Consider the following 10808-nt stretch of genomic DNA (forward strand, 5'->3'; position numbering starts at 1 on the left):
GGTCCCAGGTCCTGACTCAAGGGTGCGCAGGGCTATCAGGTTCATGAGTCTGACCCTACAGAGCAGATGCACTGCCCTGACCAGCACCCATGGCATCAACCTCATGGCTGACAGCAGCGTGCCGGGAGGCGGTGTGGCAGCACTTGGCTGGCTGGGGAGCCCCCTGAGTAAAGGGGAGGGATTGCTGGTGGTGTGCTGGGTGCCCCAGGTGGGACGGGCTGTCTGCCTGCATGGCTGTTCTGCTTCACGTGAGCCTGTGTCACTGCTGCTGGAGAGGCCGCCCACAGAGGGGCTGTGCAGGGAATGGAGCATGCCTGCTACGCAGCCATGCTGTCAGGAAACCATCCCCTTCCTCTGTTTGTGAAGGAGGGCTTGGGTGGCATATAATAAACTGTGAGACCATGCACCTGCCCTGTGCATCAGGAATGCCGTGTTGTGCAGCAGAGGAGGCCATCTTGTGTGGCAGCAGGAGCCCTGCGGGGGAGGCCACCTCATGGCTGCCATGCACAGAGCACAGGGAGAAGAGGAGTGACACAGCACTGTAGCATCAGCGACATCCCTCACACCATCGTGGGGAGAGAGCAGAGAGTGCCCAGGGCTCGGGGGGTGCTAGTTGTATACCCTTACCACAGGTGAAGATTCTGCCTGGAAATAAATGTGCAGCCAGGCTCTAGCACTGCCTGGTGTGGTTATTTTGTGTTTTTATAATTCTGCTGTATGATTGACTGCCCAGGTTATTTGGTGCGGAGTCCCAGAAACTATAAGAAAGATTGGACACAGTGGAGGAGATTCCTTGCGACAAGCTGAAGTACATATTAGTTTCAGGAAACATACGTATTTCTAGTGACCTTTTGCTGGCCACCTGGGGACAAATGGGTACTGTGATGGGCTGTGCAGCAACGAGAAGCTCTCCGCAGCCTCTCTTCCCTGAACCAAATGATGGGGAGGGGGATTCTTGTTCAGGCTTTGTCATAAAATTCCAGGAGGTTTTAGGCTGGTTGCAGCTTGTCAACTACTAGGATATTTTGAGCAGAACACTGGAGTGAAAAATGAGGGCTAAAGATAGAGAAGAAGCTGGGAAATAGGGAATAGAAGTATTGAAAGGAGCTGCACGTACTTGCTAATGTGTGGCTGTTTCCACAGTTGTGCAGGCCTTCTGACTTGCCATCCACACGATGTTGTATCATGTGTAGATTTACTGGGAAACTTTTTTAGTTTTTATTCCCCATTTCATCCTTGGGCATCTTTGGATTTTCACTTTTGCTTAATGCTTAGAGGAAACATAAAGAAATTTAACTGCCTTAGTTTAAGGGAAGAATTTGACTCTGTCTCCTGGGACAAGGTGCTATATGAGATTGAAATATATTTCTTTTTTAAAACTTTGCAGCTCCAAAATTTTGTCTGTTTTAGTAGTTGAGGAGGAGGAGGATCTGAATGAGTCCGTTGCATAATTTTGCAATCTTTGCATTTGCCCTAGTTTTCAATATGATCTGGTAGACCTAGTCTTCATACCCTAATCTCTTTTGTTCATTTGACAAAATCCTAAAACAAGCCACAATCAAACAGAATCTGCTCCACGGCTCCCGGCTAACCTGCCACACCACCAGTGGGATTGCTTACCAGTAGCTCTAAAGTGAGTTACGTGGTAGAGGTATGTGGTGGAGCTGCTCTGCTGCTCTGCCTTCTGTCCACGGCACAAGCCAGTGTGCTGGATCCCTTTCTTTCACTCAAGTGCACTCCTGCATTTTAAGGAAAAGACTGATGAAAGTAATTGATTTTTCAGGCTTGACAGTGACTGCTGTGAAGGACTTTGGGGAGTGGAATTTGGAAGCTGGAGCACTGGTGCTTGCAGATGGAGGCCTTTGTTGCATTGATGAGTTCAACAGTATCAAAGAACATGACAGAACCAGTATCCATGAGGCAATGGAGCAACAAACCATCAGTGTTGCAAAGGCAGGGTAAGTCGCATGTTAATGTATGCGATAAAACAGTATAGGATGTTTCTCTTGTACTTACAAGGTTTGTCATGCTGATTAAATATATGTGTGTTTTTTGTTGTACCTAGTTTAGTTCTCAGCAGTATTCTTACACTACATGAGTCAGCATTTCCAAGGACAGTGCACTGGACCAGAGGTTGCAAGTGATCAGAATAAATACATACCCTCTTCACTGCTGAGTTTTCAATCTACCACTTTAGGTCAGGCACTTTACTAAGAAGACTTGGTGTTCTTTTCCTTGTCCTTTGCTGCAAGTTGTCTCACTAATCATCTGTGAAATGAGGAACTTAGTAACTTTTTTTCGTTACATCTCAGAAAGTGGGACTTCATTTCACCACCATCACAGAATCATAGAATCAATTAAGTTGGAAAAGGCCTCTAAGATCATAAGATTCCAAGCTTTGACTGATCACCACTGTATCAACTAGATCATAGCATGAAGTGCTATGTGCAGTCATTGCTTGAACACCTTCAGGGATGATGACTCCACCACCTCCCTGGGCAGCCCATTCCAATGCTTGACCACCTTTTCAGTGAAGAAATTTTTCCTTATATCCAACCTGAACCTTCCCTGGCACAGCTTGAGGTTATGTCCTCTTGTCCTGTCAAGTCCACTACCACTGCATGGCAACAAAAGCAGATGAAGAGATTTCCAGGCTGCTGAATTGTATGTGTTGGGTGTGGCATAAACTTCTGCTTACTTTTAGTTCCTCCCTCTCTTTTTTCAAAGTAGTGTATGTTCAGATCTGGTATTCCCCCACACACACCTGTGCTCACCACTTGGATCTTTGAGCTCCTGTGTCATTCTCTCAGTCATATGCAGCTCTTGTCCAGGCCCAAATTTCCTTACTGGTATTGCTGCAATCCCTGCCACTCAAAAGGAATCATCCTTTCCATATTCCTTCATGTTGCTCAGCTCTTGCTCCTATCACATCTTGGCTTCTCTAACTGATCATGTCCTTTCCTTATTCTGAGTGTTTCCACTCTCTTTGGCATACACCAGTCAAGAGATGTCAGTCTCACCTGGGTAATTACCAGCCTTTGCCAATAATGCAGCTGGGCACAAATATTTGGAATCAATCTGGTTCTGTCTCCTTAGTAAGACAGTGACATATTTTAGCTAGGTTCCTTGTTGCAGTCAGTTGAGTTTTGTAGACTCCAAACACTGTTTACTGACTTGCACATGTAGCCTCAGTTGCTTACTTTTAAGGACTACATATAATGAGGATTTTTTTAGTAGTAACTTAGCACAGATAAGTTAAGCACCTTGTTAATTTAGGTCTTATTTTGGTGCATGGGAGATAAGTATATAAAAGTATAAAAACATTTTTTCCTGTTGGGTGTAAGCTAGTGGAAGATCTGTGGTCCTTCCTCTCAGTTACAGAAGAACTTAGGGCATGAGGCTGCAGTTACTCAGGAGCTGACTAGAAATAGCTCAGAGACAAACCAAAGTTAGAATGCTTCTGCTGCTGCCTTAACCAAAAAGAGTGCATTTGGGCTACTAGAATAAAAATAATCTTTCCTCACATCTACAAGCACATACTAAGACATCATAGTTCAGAGAGGAAAATGGCTGCCATCATTGTTTGCTTGGGTTCATATTCATGTTTACACATAGGAATAAAACATGTGTATGTTACATTTTTTTTTAATATCTGAAAAGTAATGTTGGTTTTCACTATTTAAGGATCTAACTGTATATAGAGATTACTTGTGGCAATATTAGTCAGTTACTTTTGGTGTTCTGATCACTATCTGTCCAGTTGTTACTCTCCTACTGAGAAAAGCTGTATATATAATAAAAACTAATACAATAATACAATGTGTACATTGTTTAGGTCTTATGGTCTTTCAAGAAAAGGTATGCTCTTTACAGCGTAGAAACATGAAAATTTTTAAACAGTTTGAAATTATTTTCCCTACCAGTTTAATTGAACCATAATGTTCACCACACTTTTCTCTAGCTTGGTGTGCAAGCTTAATACAAGGACAACTATCCTGGCAGCAACAAACCCAAAAGGCCATTATGACCCTAATGAGTCTGTGTCTGTCAACATAGCTCTTGGCAGTCCCCTGTTGAGCAGATTTGACCTGGTCTTAGTATTGTTAGATACAAAGAATGAGGAATGGGACCGCATCATTTCATCCTTCATCTTGCAAAATAAAGGTAAGAGTAGTCTTTTTAAATTGTAAGGTGTTTTTCATTTGGATGGTTCTAGTTTTGGTTTTTCTTGGTTTTTTTATTTCCCTACCTTTTAGTTTGTTATTCTTGAGTCTTTCATACTAATCAGTGAATACATTTTTGTTACAATGTTTTTCTGCTGTATGGCTGTTTTTCAAGTAGGACTAAGATAGAAATTCCTAATTAATTAGGAGGGGTGGGCTGAGAACACTATGCTTTTAGTCTGTGATTATTTACAAGAGATTTCAACCCAGGCTGCTCAGTAAGTGCATGGTTTCCATCTCACACCTTTACATTGTGTGATCTGCAGACCCTACAGTCCATGCAATTGTACTTGCTGTTAATGGGAAACCTAATTCAGACAGAACAAATTGGAACTGCGTGTGCTGCAGGGTGCAAAGAAGAACAATAGTGTTCCTAATGTGGAGCTTTGTGCTCTGGACTTAGGGAAGGCAGTGTGATTTGATTTTAACCAGCCCCTTCCCCATCCACTTCAGGAACATGAGTTTGATCCCCATTGTGGAAGAAGTGATTAGAGGAAACTTCTTCAGCTAGCTTCCTTCTCTTTCTAAAGTATTTCCCTACAAAGTGTTCAGAATATGGTAGGTAGCTTTTGGTTCCTACAAGGTAGGTAAAACAGCCAGAGGAGGTACATACACTCATGTAGGAGTTGGTACCGCCTGTACCATCTTGTGGTCAGTGAGGCTGAATGAGCAGTTCTGTTGAAATTACTGGAGGCTTTACTGTGGATTTTGATAGGAGAGGGATTGGGTGGTGTAAAATTCTGCACTGGAATTTGACCAAGTCCTTGAGGACTAGCATATAGACCAGCCAGTGTGCCCCAAAGGTACAGGAATGTGTCTTTTATAGTAACCTGTCTATATAATAGGAATTCTTAGGAAGAAACTTGATGTGTGTTGTTATAGAATTACTGACAAAGCAGTGCTAATGCAGGTTGCCCAAGCAAATCAGAAAAGCTCTGGAGCATGGAAAAGATGAAAACCTACTTCTGCCTTATAAAAAGCATACAACCAAAAATGTCTGATGAGAGCAACCTGATCCTTGCACGCTACTATCAAATGCAGCGTCAGAGTGACTGCAGGAACGCTGCCCGGACCACCATCCGCTTATTGGAGAGTTTGATACGCCTTGCAGAGGGTAAGGCCCTGGCATCTTTATTTTTAGGCTAACAGTTAACCTTTATGAAATGAATAGAACAGGAGTATAATTATAGCCAGTAAGCAGAATAGCAGCTTTTCTGTAGAGGTGGTTGTTGCATTGTTTTATCTTTCTAATCTAAGAGACTGTGAGTTGGAGATTTTGAATGTGGGAAAGGGTGTTACATTTAGATTATCAAAGCCAGTTTTAGTTTTGACATTCTTGCACACATAATAAACACCTAAACCACTGGAAGAAATCATAATTGAGAGAAAAATCTCAGAAATTATGTGCTTGTATGAAAAGCAATCTCAGGATTTACTTGGCTTCATTTGAGTCAAATATTTAGTTCTAATCCAAAATTAATATAACATAAACATATCATGTTTTTTGTTTCCCTAAGTATCAGTAATCAATTCTGTATTTTGCAATATAACTACAGCATTTCCAGTTCAAATCATATTTCTTTTATAAGAACAAAAACAAAGGAAGCAGTAGGTTTCTCTCTTAACATGATTTTATTTTATAAAATGGCATATCAAATGTTTTCAGGATGAATTTAAAATAATGTACTGCATTTTGTTTAACAATCATAAATGACAATGTAGTACTTCCTGTTTCAGATGTTTATATCTTGTTCTCCATTTTGGGGGAAAGACATTCTCCATTTAAGTGAAAGACGTTCCTAACTTTTAGGGAGTCACATGTAATTTTCACATTCAGTTTTTCTTCCGTTCTTATCAGTTCACATGATTGGAGCTTTTAGTAATATTTTGTTCTTTTAAACTATTATGTAGATAGTATTAATTAATCTGTTTTTCTCTTGATGAGTAAGACCTGAATGTGTTTCTGTGACCAATCAGGAAAAAGGCTTCATGTGGTAAATTATTTGCGTTATATCTATTTACAAAAATTCAGTTTTGCTTTGCTAATTTAAGAAAGGGAAGAAATAAAAAATAAAGTTGCTGTAGAGGAAAGCATTTTAAATAATGCTAAATTTGTAATACAGACCAGTGTAGAGGAAATCAAATTTTTTCTAACCTGTGATGAAAAGCAGACTTTATTTTTTTACTTTATGGTGATGACTTGTACCTATATAGAGATGTTTCATATCACAGTCTCTGTAGTGATATCTGAACTTTACATTTTTTAATTGTAGAATTTTGAGCATCTTTATTCGAACTGTCAGTGTAACTGTAATTTGAAAGTCACACCACAGCGTTTACTAGAAAAACTAAGCCTTCTAATTCCTGTTGAAATTGACCCTAAAATCAAAATTATCATGTTTAAGTTATGTCCATGTCCCAAGTGTTTGAAGAGCTGAAGATATTTGAAGAAATATCTCGTTCCTTCTAGTACAAAAAAATGTTTTTTGACTTTGGTAACACTTGCACACATTTATTTTTGATAGCTCACGCCCGGTTGATGTTTAGGGATACTGTGACTTTGGAAGATGCTGTAACTGTGGTATCAGTGATGGAATCTTCTATGCAGGTAAGGTTTCTTGTAGACATTGTCATTGCTGCAATACCCCATTTAAGGGATTCAGTTTTTCACATAGACATGAGCCAGCTCGCTTCATCTCTTTGGAAAGGGTTTTATAGACTCATGGAAAGCACGTCATCAGAGACCTTGACAAGTCTTTTTTAGTCCATCTTGATTGTTAAAATCCGTAAACAGAGATTATACTGAAAAATCTGGCCTATCACTAAAGGCCTGATACCTTTTTTAATAGACTTCACAGTCTAAGTGAAGTTTTGGCATACTATAGAGTTTTGGTAATCTACATTTTAAAGACCTTTTGAGCCATAAATTCTGTGTTTAATAGCCTCTGATGGGTTTTTTTCTCCATGATGTTATGTAGTCCCTAATTAACTAGGTATGAGAGAACCTAATAATTTTTTGAAGCAAGTCCAAACAATTGCCAAGACCTATACTTTATTTTGCCATTAAATCATTTTAAACTATATTGGTGGTAACAGCAAAACTCGGAACTTGTAGAAGACTAATTTTACTCTGAGAAACCTTCAAATTCCATAACTGGTTGGACTGAAAATTGTGCATTCCGGTTATAATGTGGATTTATGTAATGCTTCCATGTAAAAAGGCATTGAATAAATGTGGAAGGCTAGATTTTAGTTTACTCTAACATTGTTAGGATGATGAAAAAGCAGCACATTTAAAATTAGATAGAAGGGACTTTTTTTAGTAGAAATGTGGAAAATAATATAGACACTATTACTTCAGATAGAATATTTTTAAGAGACATAAACCCTCATGCTTTGGAGTAGGAAAAAATTACCATAAGCAGATTATCCAAAGTTTTATGCGTAGGAGCTTTTAGCACATCTGAAATATTTGGTTTGGCTCTGTCAGAGATGGTGTACTCCACTGCACAGCTGACTGGTCTGATCCAAAATGGCATTTCCTATGTTTCTGTGTAGGCTGATATGAATATATTCAAATTAAAACAGTTTCATGTAGCACCCATTTAGCTCAATGGACCTGAAAGACCTTTGCAGGAGTAGATATGCTCCTTTTTGGAGACAAAGCTCTTCGGGATAGATGCACAAAGTCACATATGGCAGGTAGGCCCTTGTGATCTCCCTTGTTCTTTCAGTGAGGGTTGAGAGACTAATTGCAGTTTGTGCCACAGATAATCTACTGCAGAACGTTGCAAATGGAATTTATCTCAAAAATACTACAGGGCTTGACCTTATTAAGCAGGAAAAGATTATTTAGCTGTCTGCTGCAATTTGTCTTGCACTGTTTGGAAGAGCTCAGCTTTCCAATGACAGCACTGCATGTAAGTTAATATGTGAAGCTGTTGAAACAGCAGAAGATATCACATAAGTGTTCATTAACTGTAATTAAACCTGTAATTAACTAGATGGGAATTTGATGGGACAGTGATTTCAAAGCAATATGGTTTTGGATATAAGAACTCTGAAATACTAATTTTCTTTTTTTGTTTTTGGTAAGAGATTAAAAAGTGAAATGTATGCATATAATGGTATGTCGTCTGTGCGTCTCTCTACCTCATCAGCACGAGTAAAAGCAAAAGAATGGTTTTAGCAGCAGCTCACTCTTTCATTTTTGTACAGCCCTGCCCTCAAGGGCTGCAGTTTGCATAACAAGCACCTGTCTAGTAAGAGTCAGTGAGAAATTTGACTGAATTATGACTGCAAAAGACTACCTGGGAGTAGTTGGTATGCTCACCGTATTTGTTCCACTCTTCACTTCTTATGAGCAAGTAGGCAAATGTGTTCATTTTTGCTAGGAATCTGCAAATTTGAGCTCTGCTATTTAAGGTCAAATTTTACTTTCCTCCTGAAAAGTAGAAATTATTCACTGAAACAGTTTCTTTTTTGAAGGAAGAGATTTCTTTGTTTTATTAAAAAAGTAGCATGCACAAGTTTATTTTCAGAAATGGATTTCTTCTCCAGAAAAAAAATGTATCTACTTTATGTGTATGAGCAACTTTACCCATGTGAGCAGACCTAATAGGATTATTTATGTGAATACAATTAGCAAATATTTTTACCTTAAGCTTTAAAATATCTAAGGGAGAATTTTGGATAAAATGGTCTCCACTGTGTTAATTTGGAATAATAAACATACTTTCCTATTTTTTTTTTTTAAATCTTTTTGTTGACATAGGGAGGTGCACTTCTTGGAGGCATCAATGCCTTACACACCTCATTTCCCGAAAATCCAGTGGCGCAGTACCGAACACAGTGTGAACTCATACTGGAGCGGCTGGAGCTGCAAGATCTTCTGCACAAAGAGCTACAAAGACTTGACAGGTCTATACAAAGCAACAAACTAATTCAGAAGTGAAAAAGAATTTGTTTCACAGTCATATTTGGAGAGGGTCTAAAAATAGTGCCTGGCACTGGGAAGGGACTTGTTCTTTAGAGGACATGGATAATCAGAGAGATTGTTCTGAAGTAGCACTCTGAGATCATCACAAGGTCATTTTTCCCTTTGGGTTATGGAATTTACAAATATTTTAAGAGCATTTTAATCAGTTCTCAACTCATATCTCAATACTATACTCAGATAAATTTCAGCAGAGCAAATAATTTTATATAACCTTTTGTTGCTTGCTTGGTAAAATACAGCAGATCTGCTTCATGATTTTTTAAACCTTCTTTTGTGTTGGGCTTGTCTGGATCCTTCCCTTTCTGCTAAGGGAAAATGTAAGCCTGAATCAAAATTCTGTTCTTTTGAGTGATTTCTCTTTTTTGACATGCTGGAATTTTCACTTGTCCCATCTCTAGTTTTCAGCTCACTGCAATAATATTTGGAAAGTCTATTTGCTGTTTTTAACAGAAATCTATTAATGTACTGAGCCTGAGAGAAAAACAGTAGGATTGGAAGGAAATAAAACCCCAAAAAATAACATTTGTTTCCTGAAATGAGATTAAGCTCTAAAGAAACTTGTACTTTCTTGTTGTTAAAGGAAGATAAACAATTTATGTAGTTAAAGGAAGATAAAAGATTAATGTTGTTGAAGTTAATGGAAACAGCTGGGAGAATTCACTTTTCTTTTTAATACTTCTGAGACTTATTTTTTAAGTCATAGTACTGATATGTTAAATAACTAGAGAGTCAACAAAAGCAGATGAAAGTGGGATATATTCCACAGACAGACAAAAACTAGTTTTAAAACAGAGGTGTTCACAAGGGATCATAGAAATGTAGGATGGGATGGGAGATCAAATGCAAAGACAGGATCAGGTCTGCATTTGACCTTCCTGTCAGGGGCTCATGTTATCTGTTCTGAAGCCCTTCTAATGATGAGGATTTTCTGTTGCCACTGTATAGTCTGTTCTATGATTGCTCCACCTAATGCTCGTAAAGGTTTTCCCAATATCTCATTGAATCCCCTATGCTGCAAATTAAGCTGATTTCTTCTTCTGTCTCTTAAGCAGCTTAGGGAATACTAAATTAATGTCCTCTTTAAAACAACCTATTCTGTACTGGAAGACTTATTCCATGCATTCTCCCTAGGCTATATTTCAATAAAACAAGCAGATATATCTCATCCATTCTTGATGACTTATAGAACTTCTAGTTCCCTTCAAAAAATTAAGAATAAACATGTTAGTAAACAATTATGATAATTATTCTAAAACATACTTGTCAATATAATGTTTTCTCTCTCATCTAGCAGAGAAACTGTTTATAATGCATAAGAATCATTTCTCCTAGACAAATGTAGTCACTTTTGGGACGGAATGTGGCTGCTTTTTGCTCATGGTTGGTATCACTATTTAGCAAAAAACAGAATACTGTCTCCCTTGGAAGTTGTATGTGTAAGTACAATAGACAGAATATCAGCTATACTGAGATTGGAGGGAACCCTCATTCTAGCACCTCTCTTGTTTTGGAGGGCCCTGAGAATACTGATAGCCACAGACAGCCATAATTAAGTTTTATAAGTGAACTGAGATGCTTTCACTGTA

The 10808-nt window shown here is 38.7% G+C and overlaps 1 protein-coding gene across 5 annotated transcripts in view; it reads left to right on the forward strand.

Annotated features, from left to right (window-relative positions):
- MCM9 (minichromosome maintenance 9 homologous recombination repair factor) overlaps positions 1-10808 on the forward strand; it is a 52403-nt gene that overhangs the window by 33102 nt on the left and 8493 nt on the right. For all 5 annotated transcript variants that reach the window (XR_007628999.1, XR_007628998.1, XR_007628996.1 and 2 more), the window contains 5 exons: positions 1784-1958; positions 3962-4164; positions 5134-5337; positions 6749-6831; positions 8998-9143. Coding sequence is in view for 1 of the 5 variants with exons in the window: in XM_050316066.1 (XP_050172023.1) it covers positions 1784-1958; positions 3962-4164; positions 5134-5337; positions 6749-6831; positions 8998-9143 (811 nt within the window). In the remaining 4 variants the exon portion in view is untranslated. The remainder of the gene's footprint in view (positions 1-1783; positions 1959-3961; positions 4165-5133; positions 5338-6748; positions 6832-8997; positions 9144-10808) is intronic.

Source organism: Myiozetetes cayanensis, unplaced genomic scaffold (genome assembly GCF_022539395.1).
Source record: "Myiozetetes cayanensis isolate MyiCay16 unplaced genomic scaffold, myiCay2020 scf2-11, whole genome shotgun sequence".
Lineage (NCBI taxonomy): Eukaryota > Metazoa > Chordata > Aves > Passeriformes > Tyrannidae > Myiozetetes > Myiozetetes cayanensis.